Here is a 15,236-nt window from a genome sequence, read left to right on the forward strand (position 1 = left end):
TCGTAAAAAAAGTTATGAAGATTGGAACTTGTATCGATATTTGGTATCAAATTTCCCCTAATCCGGTGGTACCAGAACCGAAACTACCGAGCATTGATTTTTGCGATATGGAGGAATCGATAACCAAACCGATTTACCCTATATGGTGTCATTTTAGTTCGGTACCAATTTTACTCGCCCCATTATTAAAAAAAATTCAATGGCTTATTTTTTATTTTTTGTATTTGTCAACCATTATAATATGTAATTTTTTATTTTTACAATATATTATCAATAATTTATATGGTTAATTATTTATTTTGTTGTTTAATAGTCATTCAATATATTTCGTAACAAAAGAAATAGAATTCAGATAACCGGAACCGAAACCAATACCAATGATTCTGAGAGTAGTTTTAAAATATTAAGAACCGATGTGACCCATTCCAGGCTAGGTTCAGCTACCGTTGGTTCCGATAACATCCATATATATAAAAAAATGATCAAAAAAATATAAACAAAATTGCAAATTCCAGCGACTTTAACCATATGATTGATATCTTATCTAATTACATAGAGATACCTATAATGTTACAAAATCTTTTTTTTTTTCAAAAGTTATACAACTAGATAAACAAAGAAGTTTGGTTTTGCAGAATATTTGTGGTACTAATCTGAAAAATATTACTTTTAAAATAATTATCACATGTCATATTTTTTTGTTATTAGAAAATGAAACATAGTTCCTTCACATTATTAAAAACGATGAAAATAATAACAATATGTATTTTATTTAACAATTTTTTTAAAACATTTTTATCTTTTCATAAAAAAAATGGACCATGGAATTTGATTAGAAGCATCCATCCTATTAACACATCATATTACAATTCTATTAGTTTAAGAACTAATACTCATAATAAAATGCAAGATTCTAATTCCTTAGATCTTATGTTACCAACCTTCACAAAATACTATAATAAAATACTAGACAATCGGTGGCTATGCTAACCCATTGGCATTAATTTATATCATTATAATTTAAACAATCAAGCATGGAACAAACCACATCTCATATATAACAAACAAACACATACATATATATGATTTTTTTATTGTCCAATTAGAGTTATAGATTTTAAATATATCTTTATAGGCCTATTCTAGCAATATTTTATTTAAAATATCTACATGAAACAATAATTCCTAATTTTTATTGTTATAGTAAAAGAGAAAAGTTTGATACAAATCCAATGTTTTTGGTTCGTTGACCATAATACCAACCAACGGTTGACTATGATGGCAGATGAAGGGTATTTTGGTAATTTAATATCAAGGGTTGAAAAGGCTGCAGCACGAACTGAAATGGACGAATTAGCGACTTGGTTGAGTGTAATTTTAACATCTCTCTCTTGAACGCAAAAACAACCGCACTCACTTCGCGGTTGCAGTTCCCGTCGCCGTCGCCGGAGTTTCAGTACCAGCCGCCGTGCTCCGGCTCATACAGGCGCATACTCAATACTCATAATTCATAAACACACTCGCAGAGATCGCATTTCACATCTAGCGTTTAAACCCTAATCACCAGTTGCTACGGTTTCAGATAACAAGACAAAGAACAGCTACTGGGCTTTAGGTTTTGAGGAGATGGAGGATTCATCGGAGAAGTTATTAGAATCGGAGTCATCGGAAATGAAGGATGAGCTGTCAATGGAAATCGATCCTCCGTTCAAAGAGAACCATGCGACCGCTGAGGATTGGAGGAAAGCGCTGCATAACGTGGTTCCGGCGGTGGTGGTGCTTCGTACGACTGCTTGCCGAGCTTTTGACACCGAATCTGCGGGTGCTAGCTATGCTACCGGGTTTGTTGTCGACAAACGTCGGGGAATTATACTAACTAATCGCCATGTGGTTAAACCAGGTAAGCTGAGTTACTTCTTTTCATCATTAGCCACCACTTTTCAAATTTAGGGAAAATCTTAACGACATACATGATCTCAGATTGAGAAACTTAAGAACATTGGATCAGTTCTGAAAAGACTGTGATTGTGCAACAAGGGAGTAGAATTGTAGAAATTAGTAATCATGATCTTAATACGGAAGCAAAAAAGTTACCTCTTCAATGTTTCTGGATATATAATATATAATGATCAGCTTCATTAAGGTGTTATTTATGGCTGATTTGGTTATATCTTTTGTAGGTCCTGTAGTAGCAGAAGCTACATTTGTAAATCGTGAAGAGACTCCAGTCTATCCCATATACAGAGACCCTGTGAGTCATTTTAATGGATCATAGATATCTTAAGAGACTTACTTCAGTACCTTGGTTTTCAAATGTTGAATTTACTAATTCAAAGAGGCATTTTGTGAATGATAACAATATTATGTTTTTGCAATTTTAGGTTCATGATTTTGGATTCTTTCGTTATGATCCTGCTGCAATTCAGTTCCTGAGCTATGAAGAGATCCCTCTTGCCCCTGAAGCTGCTTGTGTTGGACTGGAAATTAGGGTTGTTGGTAATGATAGTGGAGAGAAGGTAATAAATTTACTTTTGTGGGTGTAATGTGTAATTGTGTACATGATTTTTGGTCACACAGGGGTATAAAATTGAACACTACACATACTTTTTGTCAATTTTCTTGATTATATCTTTGGGTGAAACTGACAGATCTCTATTTTGGCTGGTACCCTTGCTCGTCTGGATAGGGATGCTCCACATTATAAAAAGTATGCTACTTCACTATTTTTTTTAATACTTTTTTACCTTTATTTATATCACTCGATCCCAAACCTAACTAATGTTAAAATCAAAAATAAGGAAGGGCAAAAAGGTAAAGAAAATTTCAAACTTGACTTAATGTGGTAATGTATAGACAACTAGATATCTGGATGTAGTCAGAAAAATAAGCAAGGGCAAAATGGTAAGAAATTTTCAAACTTGACTTAATGTAGTAATAATGTGTAGTCTGTAGACAACTAGATATCTGGATGTAGTCATAGAAATAAGCAAGGGCAAAAAGGTAAGAAATTTATGATTATGTATGCAATATTAGCTTAAAATTCATGTTTTAACTAAAAAGATATTTCTTTCCTTACTGCAGGGATGGATACAACGATTTCAATACTTTCTACATGCAGGTGAGCTTCCTGTAATTATTAAGCTTAAATTTTATGATTTTCTTCCAATCTTTTTAATTTTTAATTTTGTATTTGTATTTTTCCACACACACACACACACTAGGCTGCTTCAGGTACTAAAGGTGGTTCAAGTGGTTCCCCAGTGATTGATTGGCAAGGAAGGGCAATTGCACTGAATGCTGGTAGCAAGACTTCTAGTGCTTCAGCATTTTTCTTCCCTCTAGAACGCGTTAGTTAACAATTATCAAACTTTATTCTTATTATTTATATTTATAAAGAAAAAAAAAAGTGACAACTTATATAAATAATATCGTTGCAGGTGGTGAGGGCGTTAAATTTCTTACAAAAGGGGAGAGATTCTGGTCAAGATAAGTGGGAGGCTGTCTCAATACCTCGTGGTACCCTCCAGGTTTGTTTGATTTAACTTTTAATTAAATCATTAAATGAGAGTTCTTCAATCTTGATTTTGATTTTGATTACCCTTTTTCAAAATGATTCGTATTTACATTTATGCCACTGCTTTTATTCAGACAACTTTTGTCCACAAAGGATTTGATGAAACCCGTAGGCTAGGCCTGCAAACCGAAACAGAGCAGGTATGTGGTTTTATACTTTTATTCATCTTTATTCTTTTTTCTTTTTATTAAAAAAAAAAAAAAAACTTGAATTTTATTTGTGGATTATTTTGTTAGCTTGTACGCCACGCATCTCCACTAACTGAAACAGGAATGCTTGTTGTTGATTCTGTGGTAAGTGATAAGTCTCCTTCCATTACTTGATATCTATAATTTTAGCAGTATGTTTTATGGGTGATGCCTACGTGGACATATGATGTAGGTGCCAGGTGGCCCAGCTTATAACCATTTAGAGCCAGGTGATGTACTTGTTCGCATGAATGGTGAGGTATGTATAAAATATAAAATATAAAATATAAAATATAACAAATACCAATTTATGAATTATTATGAATTAAACAATTGTGTGTACAGGTGACTACTCAGTTTCTGAAAATGGAGACTTTACTTGATGATAGTGTTGGCCAAAATGTTGAGTTACAGTTTGAAAGAGGTGGCACACCTTTAACAGTTCAGTTAAATGTAAGTAACTATATGCCAAGATTTTGTAATTTGTAAAAGTCAAAATACTAGTCAACGATACTAAAAATTCTCCATATGTTATTGATTGTTATCTTCAGGTGGAAGATTTACACTCCATAACTCCAAATCATTTTCTTGAAGTTAGTGGTGCTGTTATACACCCTCTCTCCTATCAACAGGCTAGGAATTTTCGTTTTCACTGTGGTCTTGTATACGTATCAGAACCTGGGTAAGTTAATTTAAGTTAAGTTGTTTAAAATTTCTTTACTATGATATGATAACTTAACTTTTGTCATATCTATATATGCAGTTACATGTTGTATAGAGCAGGGGTCCCACGACATGCAATTATCAAGAAATTAGCAAGTAAAGACATTTCAAATCTTCAAGACTTGATCAATGTTCTTTCTAATTTAAGTAAAGGAGCTAGGGTTCCTTTAGAATACATAAGTTATACAGATCGCCATAGGAGGAAGTCTGTTCTTGTTACAGTTGATCGCCATGAGTGGTATGCTCCACCTCAGATCTACACTCGTGATGATAATTCTGGTATTTGGGTAGGAAAACAAGCTCTGGTTGTGGGTCCCACTTTCGAAGTTATTAAAGGTGTTGATGTTGATGTTGGTGAACAAGTGGCTAATGGTAATAATGTTACAAATATGGAAGATTCATCATCTGATAATGGTAATGGAAATGCTTCTGTTGCTGAACGTGTTATAGAACCCACTCTTGTCATGTTTGAGGTAAATTACAACATTGAGTCTGAAATTTTTTTACATTTGATTGGATTGATGTTGATGTATGATGTGAGATGACATGGCAGGTTTATGTGCCATCATCATGTATGCTTGATGGGGTCCACTCACAGCATTTTGTTGGAACTGGTGTGATTATATATCATTCTCAAGACATGGGATTGGTTGCAGTTGACAAGAATACTGTTGCCATATCAGCATCTGATGTCATGCTTTCTTTTGCTGCTTTTCCTATAGAAATCCCAGGAGAGGTAAATACAATTATGAAACAGAGTAATTAACTTTTAACTTTTTAACTGTTAATACTAAATCTTACGTACTTTTTCAGGTGGTATTTCTTCACCCTGTGCATAATTATGCTATTATTGCATATGACCCTTCTGCCCTTGGAGCTACTGGTGCTTCATTAGTACGAGCTGCTCAACTTCTTCCTGGTAGGCAAATTTTTGTTATTTTTATCCATTTTAGTTGATACTGATTTTTTTTTTAATTTTAAAAAAATAGAACCTGGGTTGCGTCGTGGAGAGAGTGTATACCTTGTGGGGTTAAGTAGAAGCTTACAAACAACATCTAGAAAATCTGTTGTGACAAACCCATGTGCAGCTTTAAACATAAGCTCAGCTGATTCTCCACGTTATAGAGCAACCAACATGGAAGTGATTGAGCTTGACACAGGTACTTACTTTACTAATCTATATACGCATTCAATAATTTTAAAGAGATGGATCTTTTATTGTTTTATAAAATTTATGCAGATTTTGGTAGCAGTTTTTCGGGGGTGCTTACGGATGAGGAAGGAAGGGTTAAAGCTATATGGGGAAGCTTCTCAACTCAGGTTTGTACTAATCATCGATCAAAAAACAAAAAGAAAAGGAAGGTTGGTTGGTTGGTTTTCTTTAGTTTTATTCGAATCACTAATAGGTCAAACTAATGCTCTAATATTTAAATCCTAATTTCAGATAAAATACGGGGTGAATTCATCTGAAGATCATCAATTTGTTAGAGGCATTCCTATACATTCCATAAGCCAAGTCCTTGATAAAATCATATCAGGCGCAAAAGCAAAAGCAAAAGGTCCCTCCCTTCTTATAAATGGTATAACAAGACCCATGCCTTTAGTTAGGATTTTGGAAGTTGAGCTTTATCCTACTTTGCTTTCTAAGGCTAGAAGTTTTGGCCTCAACAATAATTGGATCCAAGTATGTTTCGTTTTCTTTTTTTTTTTTTTTTTTTTTCTTATCGTCAAATGATATGTATAAATTTATATTTATTTTTTTATAAATTTGTTGTCAGGCTCTTGCGAAAAAGGATCCTGTGAGACGTCAAGTTTTACGGGTGAAAGGCTGTTTGGCAGGATCTAAAGCTGAGAATTTATTAGAACAAGGGGATATGGTGTTGGCTATTAATAAAAAGCCAGTTACATGTTTTCAAGATGTTGAGGATGCATGTCATGTATTGGATCTTTCTGATAACATTGAACAGAAACTTGAATTGACCATATTTCGTCAGGTTCGTTTAATCAAATATATATGGTTCTTATTTTTTTAGATTATTTTAATTCTGTTGAAATTGATGATTCTTATTTGTGGATTTTCTCAGGGATGTGAAATTGAAGTTGTTGTGGGAACAGATATAAGAGATGGAAATGGTACAAAACGTGTTATAAATTGGTGTGGATGCTTTGTACAGGAACCTCACCCAGCAGTGCGTGCCCTTGGCTTTCTTCCTGAAGAAGGCCATGGTGTATATGTCACCAGGTATCATTTTTCTCATATCTTTTAACAAAATTACATTTTTAGTCCCTGAGTATAGTTGGTTTTTGCAATTTCAGTCCCCAAATATAGTCATTTTTCTTGGGAACCAGAAATGTTACAAAAACCTCAAATAAGAACAAAACTACAAGAGGAAACTTTTGGGACCAAAACTGAAAAAATCAGCTATACTCAGGGACCAAAGATGTAATTTACTTAAAAAATTTTCAACAGCATGTGTTTCATCAGTTTTATGTTTTAAAAAAGAATTTAATTTGTACTAAATAAAATTTGCAGGTGGTCTCATGGGAGTCCTGTGCATAGATATGGTTTATATGCTCTTCAATGGATAGTGGAAGTTAATGGGAAACCAACTCCTGACTTGGATGCTTTTGTTAATGTCACAAAGGTACAAACCATCTGAATAAGTAATGACCATTTTACCCTTACATTCCAAAGATTTTTTTTTTTTTTTAAATATTCATCTTACTTAACGTGAGAGGAGTTGGTTTTTTTGGCTTAACACATTAAGTCATTCTACTATACCAAGAAACTGGTAAAATGAAAGTATTTATTGAATTCTATCTTATTACAGGAAATTGAAGATGGAGAATTTGTTCGTGTAAGAACAATCCACTTAAATGGGAAGCCACGAGTGTTGACACTGAAACAAGATCTACACTACTGGCCTACATGGGAGCTAAGATTTGATCCAGAAACTTCAATGTGGCAAAGAAAGACTATTAAGTCATTAGCAACTGGAGATAATAATAAAAATAACAATAGCCTTTGAAAACCGTGTACATACTCCTAAATCCTAAGTCCTATCTTATATATTTGTTTCTGGAGTTGTCTTAATTCAACTTCCAGATATACATATTATAACTTATATACATTACTTCATGTACATTTCATGTCAAATAATTATAACAGTGTAATTTAATTTGCATTTTGGAATCATGGTTTTTGTTTCTTAGCCTCTTTGGTTATATACATATCAGATTTAAAAAGATTATATATATAAGAAAAAGGTTATGAATTACATTACAAAAATTCTGAAGGTGAATTTGCATCTGGCTTTCCATTGTCATCCAAAACACCTGGATGCTGCAAATTCTGCAAAACCTGTGGACCCAAATTCCCCAATCCATCATTACCAGATCCAAAAAACTGACAAAAAACCCTAGCCATCACTCCAAGAATCTGCATTTGATTCTGGCAAGCATTAGCATGCAATTGCATCATCTGTTTCTCATGTTCCATTTGCATACTCACCATCTTCTCCCTCCATTTCATTTCCTCCTCCTCCCACCGCTCCTCCACTGCCATCCGTCGCCTCCTCTCCTCCTCAAATTCCATTTCTAACTTCACCCTGCTCTCCACTTCCCTTCTCCCCATCACCATTAACAACTCTTCTTCTTCTTCTTCTTCTTCTTCTTCATCGTCATCCTTTTCTTTTCCATTGATGTTCATGTTCTTCCTTTCTTCTCTCTCTAAACCAATTTCCTCTCTCCTCCTCCTCTTCTCTTCTCTCCTCAACACAACATCTCTCAGCTCCAACATTTGAGCTCCGACTAACCCTAACATCCTCCCACCTACTCCTTTCCGAAGCTTCTTCACGTGAACTGAACCAGAATCATCGGTTTCCTCTTTCTCACTATCACCATCGCCATCGTTATCGTCATCTTCATCGTTCTGCAATTCGTCAAAACCTAATCCGAAAAACTCATCTCCACCGTTACGTGAATACGCAAAACCGGAATCGGCAAATAGATCGCCGCCGACGTCGCTAAACCGCTTGTTGTCTCTAGATTCGAGCTCGATGTCGCCGAAAACTTCCTTATACTTCATGAAATTCTCCCAGTGATTCTCCCCGTCTTTCCAGTTGTATTCGCTATCCGAAACCCTAATTTTTTGCTTCACTCCTAAGTACTGATGACGCATGTTTTGGACTTTTATTGATACGTCACGCCATGACCACTTGAACGGGAAGCTGCTCGGGTCACGGAGGTGGTGGACGGAGTTGACATGTTCGGCGATTGGCTTGAATTTCTTTTCTCTGGTTTTTAGCTTCGCTAAGGCGCCGGAGGTGTGGAGGTCGGAGTACTTGGTCAGAAGCGTTTGTTCTTCGAGCTCCGACCACTTCTTGCGCTTCATTGATCTTCTACCGACAATTGATCGGAAAACTCGGGGGATTTTACGGATTCGTTGGCCGGAGTTGGAGGAGGAGCCAAAATAGGGGGAAGGATGTGTGAGAATATCACATCTGTTTGTGAGAGATTGGGTGAGGAAGAATGGAAGATATAAATAAGTATTAATTAGCCCCTCATATTTCATAAGTTTTGTTCAATTAAGGACTTGCGTAGAGATTTCATACAACATCATGTGTAAATTCGCCATACAACAAAATTAATTTAGACAAAACTTCATAAATGTTCCTAAGGTATCTTGCAATCTAAAGTTTAGTCCATAAGTTCCTTGTGATTTCAAAACTTTTATTTTTTAACTCACTCTGTCCGTTAACTAAATGACATTTTCGTCATTTCAATACCACAGGGATTATTTGTGAAGTTTTGTTCTCTCTCTCCAAAAAGAACCTATCTCAAGAAGAATCTGAAACAAAAAAACAAAAAAAATACTCATAATCAAAACTTATTGCTGTTGGTTTTGAATAATTTGGATTTGAAGAATCCTCCATTATTTTTCACTCGACTACCTTTTTGGAAGCGTGGAGCCAAAGCCCACGACATCTAAGACAGACGCAGTGGTTACAGCTCCGGTGAACCATGTTCATGTTGCCGTTGGCACCAATAAAGCCACCTCTTATCCTACAACCACCGTGCCCAACCTGATATCACAAAACATATTCCAGCTAAGATTAAGGGTAGCAAAAAAAACATATTCCAATGTCTCAAGGATGGGATGAAACTTGTGGCCGCTTCTCCACCAGCCTCATTTTTTAAGACATTCATAGTGGCTAGACCCGATCACCCTCTCTCCCTTACCCTAAGAGCATTCAGCTAAGCCCAAAGCTCCACAAGAGATCGAGGAGCTGCTGCATCTAAATTGCTAGGATCGCAATTGATGGATCCAATTCTCTTACAATTTTCCCTTATTTTAGTTTCAACTCCTTAATTTTGTATTCCTATCTCCAGTGTTCTAAAAGGCGTGCCATGGCATGAGGCGCGATTTCGTCGTTACGAAAGACCTCATAAAGTTGTTGTTAGTTGTGACGTGTGGCAAGACGTAATATGGCGTGCCATAACGTGTTATGACACGTGTTTTTCGTTTGAGACACGTTTTTTTGCTCTTTTTTAATGTCTTTTCTAATCGTACATATAAAAATTGTGTTTTTTGTTAACTTTTTGTTATTAGTTGTTGATATAACACTTCAAAAAACTAGTTATATTTGATATAAATCTATATTTACGTGGTATTATAATTATAAATTAATACAAAATCGCCGTCATACATTATGCCTTGAAAAACGTCATGGTTCGCCATTGCTCGTTAAGCTTGAGGCTTGACTTTGACGCCACACCACGCCTCACGTCTTTTAGAACATTGCCTATCTCTATACATCTTCGTCTATTTGTTGAATTGGATGTCTTGGAAAGAAAATTTGAATCGTATGCTTCCAATGGTGATAATTCTGAATAAATAAATCAGAAAATAAAGGAGGTGAACAATGCACGTATTAAACAAGAAAAGTACCTTAATATATTGCAATATATGAAAAAAAGTACATTCACCGAGGTTCTGGAAATGAAATACTTTCGAAATATAAAACACGTAACAAACAAGAAAAGTGAAGGAAACTGGAATGAGTTCATTGTTCAACCAAGAAAACATCAAACCCCCAGGAGTAATTTTAGTGTGTGTGTGTTTAGGAAGAACACAATATATATATATATATATATATATATATATATATATATATATATATATATATATATATATATATATATATATATATATGGCTAGGTTATTTTGTTTCTTACATTTATTGTGTGCTAGAATGCACCAATAGGAATTTAGTAAAATTAAATAATTATTTAATTAAATAAATATAAATATTAAATGATATCCATAATTATAATTCTTTTTTTATGGAAACTAATTAAATTCGTCATCAATGTTAACAATAACATTCTTTTAGAATGGATTCGCATCTAGGTTTTTATATGAGTTCGTATTTTGTTTAATGACTCACTCACTTAAAATACAATAAAGTTGCATGAAATATAAAGAACGATAGTGTATTCTACTAGAATACACTCTCATTCTGTTGGAATACACTCTCATTCTTCTAGATATGAATTCATTCTGAAAGAATATTATTGTCGACATTAATAACGAATTTAATTAGTTTCCATAAAAATGAGTTATAAGTATCGATAACATTTAATATACATATAATTAATACTAAATTCCTATTGGTGCATTCTAGCACACAATAGATATAAGAAACATTTGAACCTACCTCTCTCTCTCTCTCTCTCTCTATATATATATATATATATATATATATATATATATATATATATATATATATATATATATATATATATATAGAGAGAGAGAGAGAGTATGACCCTTTTATATTAAATAATTATATATTTTTTTCTTTTTTTTTAAATAAAGCAAAATTTCATAAATGGTATATGTGATAGTGAAATGACAAAAATGTCATTCAGTTAACAAACAAATACTAACGGAGTGAGTAATAAAGAGTAAACAATAAACGTTTTGAAACAACATAGACCATCTGTGAGGGTTTTTAAACTTAGAGTCTAAACTTTAGATTTCGGGATACCACAGGAACCATTTATGAAGTTTTGTCATTAATTTATGACCAAAATTGATAATATTTTAAATTTAATGATTCGTTATTAGAATATTTGAGACATGAACTTTATGTTGATAGCAATGTTTAGTAACATTGTTGATAGTTATGATTTGCAACAATCTGTTCATTGCTATCATTATATTTTGAGGTTTTTTTTTTTTTTAAGATTCAACATTTGATTAGATCAAATTAATATTCTCGTGTGATGAATATATTGAAAAACATTGTGTTCACTGTTCCATATTTTATAAACATCCCATTCTTCAAAATACAAACTAGAAACATCATCTCTTCCACATAAAGAAAAACTCGAAAGATATAGTATAAAGTTACTACCTTCCATATTATTCCCTTCCACATGTTGTTGTATGAACCAATCCTACGGATATGTCAATTCCTAGCCTTTACAATTGGTTCCAACCAAAAGCTTGATTTTGTTTAAATTTTTGGTTATCCTCACACTAGTTTGAATTTATCAGAAATTCTACATAACAATATCATCCTCTATAAATTAGAGAATAAAGTTTTTTCAATTTCACTTTGTTAGCTGTCAATATATATTTACTCCTGTAATTTTATCTTTTATTATTAGGATATATTGTAATTTCCATGTATATCCCTTATTGATAGGGCTTCTTCTCTGTATCATTATAAATTGATGGTTTAAGCCATCACACAAGGACAGAAAAATTGATTCCACCGTTTCTCTAAGTTGTCATGGTATCAGAGCATTGACTCTCTTTTTGTTTTTGTTTTTCCTCTTTTCTACTTTTCTCATCATTCTGATAGCTCCATGGCAGGAGACAACCCAAAAAATGATGGTTCCTCCTCTTCTATTAAGAAATCTACCTCACCTTATGACCTAAATCCAAATGATAACCTCGGAAATCTTATTACACATGTCAAACTCACAGGCACAAAATATGATGAATGGGCAAAAGCAGTCTGATGTGCCCTTCGTTCCAAAAAGAAATTTGGGTTCTTGGATGGTAAAATACATCGTCCCAATGACGACTCTGATGAGCTGGATGATTGGTACACTGTTAATTCTATGTTGGTTTCTTGGATCTTCAACACCATCGATCCTGCTCTGCGATCAACAATCTCATACAAAGACAGTCCCTATGTACTGTGGCAAGATATTACTGAAAGGTTTCACGTTACAAATGGTCCTCGTGTTCATCTGATTAAGAGTGAAATTGCTGACTGTAAACAAGGTAATTCTTCTATTGCTGATTACTATGGCAGGATGAAGAAGTTATGGGAAGATTTGGCTGATTATGACACGCCTCCTTCTTGTCATTGTGGTCGATGTACTTGTGATCTTGCAAAGGCATTTGATCGTAGACTCGAAACAAGTTTTAGTTACACATATGTTTTCCAGTTAAATTACCTGATGGAAAACAAGTTTTAGTTACAAATAAAAGGATCGTTTGTCTTAACTCATTCCTAACTCTCCAAGATGTTCTATGTGTTCCAAATCTTACCTGCAATCTTATCTCTGTTTCACAATTAGCTCGCCAAAATAAGTGTGTTCTGCTATTTAACGACATGCTTTGTGTAATACAGGGCCGCACCTCGAGGATGCAGATTGGATCAGGTAAGTATCGAGACGGACTTTATTATCTCTGTAACTTTCCTACGGTGAACGCTCTTAAAGACAAGAAAGTAGATGGTTTTGATTTATGGCATGCTCGGATGTAACTTCTATCAAACGTTGGTGTTTCATTTTCGTGTTCTTTATCTTCTAGTATTTGTGATGTTTGTGTAAGAGAAAAACAATCTAGATCTAGTTTTTCACCAAATAACAATAATGCAACTCAGATTTTTGAACTTTTGCACCGTGATTTATGGGGCCAGTACCGAACTCCTTCTTCTAATAAAGCTACTTGTTTTCTAACAATTGTGGATGATTGTTCAAGAGCCGTATGGGTATTTTTGCTCAAAGATAAAGCTACTGTTTCGCAAACTATGATCAATTTTTTTGCCTTTGTCAAACGACAATTTGACAAGAATGTTAAGGTTGTGCATAGTGATAACGGGACAGAATTCAATGCTCTCAAACCTTATTTTTCAGCAAATGGTATTGTGTTTGAAACCTCATTCGTAGGGAATTCTCCACAACAAAATGGTCGTGTAGAACGCAAACACCAACATATATTGAATGTAGCTAGGGCTTTGCTATTTCAAGGAAATTTACCAATCATGTTCTGGGGAGAGAGTGTCCTCACTACCTGTTATTTGATTAATCTCACGCCCACTCCTGTCTTGAAAGGGAAAACGCCATATGAAATTTTATATGGTAAACCTCCAACTTATGACCACCTGCGTACATTTGGATGTTTGTGTTATGCGCATAACCAACAACGCAAAGGGGACAAGTTTGCTCCTCGATCTTGTCGGTGCTTGTTTGTTGGTTATCCTCTTGGCAAAAAGGGATGGTATTTATATGACCTAGAACAAAATTCTTTCTTTGTTTCTAGAGATGTCATATTTTCTGAAAGTGTGTTTCCTCTTCAAATATCATCACTCCCTACTTCCGTATCATCACCGTTATTCGGCTCCACACCACTACATGAACCCGATAATACCTATGTGGTAGAAACACCTGAATCGCCCACTATTCCAGCTAGGGGGTGTTTTTGAAAACACCCCACCTTCACCTTCACCTATGCAAACTAATGTATCTCATACACAAGAAAATCTAACTGTCGTTGATGATACTCCATCCTCACATATATCACCACCTAAAACAACATCTCCTGAGGTATTAGATACATCTCCACCATTATCTAACGTGGACACCACTGAATCACAACAAGAGTGCATGGGCCGCGGACAACACACTAAACAACCATCAGTTCTTTTACGTGACTTTGTGGTCAATAAAGTTACAGAGACAAGTCCCGTTCTCGATTCAACCCCTTCAACAACGCATGCCTCAGGTAAACCTTACCCTATTACTAATCATGTTAGTTCAAGTCGTTTTTCCTTAAAACACATGAACTTTATTGGATCCATTGCTTCACATATTGAACCACAAAGTTACTCTAAAGCTGTTAAACATGTTTGTTGGCGAGCTGCTATGCGTCTCGAGTTAAATGCACTTGAAGCTAATCGTACTTGGACATTGGAACCATTGCCTTCACATGTCAAACCTATAGGGTGCAAATGGGTATTTCGCATCAAGTACAACTCTGATGGAACTATTGAACGCTACAAGGCTCGTTTGGTTATATTAGGCAATCGTCAAACTGAAGGGATCGACTACAACGAAACCTTCGCTCATGTTGCAAAGATAGCTACTGTTCAAACCTTTCTAGCAGTCGTTGTAGCTCGGTCATGGGAGCTTCCCCAAATGGATGTTCATAACGCTTTTCTACACGGGGACTTGGATGAAGTGGTGTATATGTGACCACCTTCCGGTTTTCATATTTGAAAGGGTTTCAATATAAACAATTTATTTTAATAAGAACTTACATTTCATTAACTTGAACGAAAATTGTAACATCCCGATTCCCAGGTATGGAAATTCTAGGAAATTCATGCATTTTATAAGTTCTACTCGGCGATTTGATGGCTTCAACTCGTCGTGTAGAAGTCAAGAAGGCCGCGAATCTTTTTGGACCTACTCGACGAGTTGGAAGAAACCAACTCGACAAGTTG

The 15,236-nt window shown here is 34.8% G+C and overlaps 1 protein-coding gene across 2 annotated transcripts; it reads left to right on the forward strand.

Moving 5' to 3' along the window:
* The first annotated feature begins 1,338 nt into the window (after positions 1 to 1,338).
* LOC145109019 (protease Do-like 7) lies at positions 1,339 to 7,697 on the forward strand. Of its 2 annotated transcripts, none has more exons than XM_079046119.1 (22): positions 1,339 to 1,900; positions 2,181 to 2,251; positions 2,382 to 2,516; positions 2,649 to 2,707; positions 3,082 to 3,118; positions 3,222 to 3,347; positions 3,438 to 3,527; positions 3,649 to 3,714; positions 3,811 to 3,867; positions 3,956 to 4,021; positions 4,108 to 4,215; positions 4,314 to 4,444; positions 4,526 to 4,958; positions 5,039 to 5,221; positions 5,299 to 5,404; positions 5,475 to 5,645; positions 5,726 to 5,847; positions 5,930 to 6,169; positions 6,264 to 6,479; positions 6,570 to 6,727; positions 7,019 to 7,130; positions 7,317 to 7,697. In XM_079046119.1, exons 1-22 carry the CDS (start codon positions 1,627 to 1,629, stop codon positions 7,512 to 7,514), a joined length of 3,159 nt encoding a protein of 1,052 aa, XP_078902245.1. In that variant the 5' UTR covers positions 1,339 to 1,626; the 3' UTR covers positions 7,515 to 7,697. The 2 variants fall into 2 exon arrangements, with proteins under 2 accessions (XP_078902245.1, XP_078902246.1); XM_079046120.1 differs by having other exon boundaries at positions 1,340 to 1,900; positions 5,726 to 5,805.
* Positions 7,698 to 15,236: the final 7,539 nt, after the last annotated feature.

Source organism: Lactuca virosa, chromosome 4, assembly GCF_052849685.1.
Source record: "Lactuca virosa cultivar CGN04683 chromosome 4, Lactuca_virosa_CGN04683_v6, whole genome shotgun sequence".
Taxonomy (NCBI): domain Eukaryota; kingdom Viridiplantae; phylum Streptophyta; class Magnoliopsida; order Asterales; family Asteraceae; genus Lactuca; species Lactuca virosa.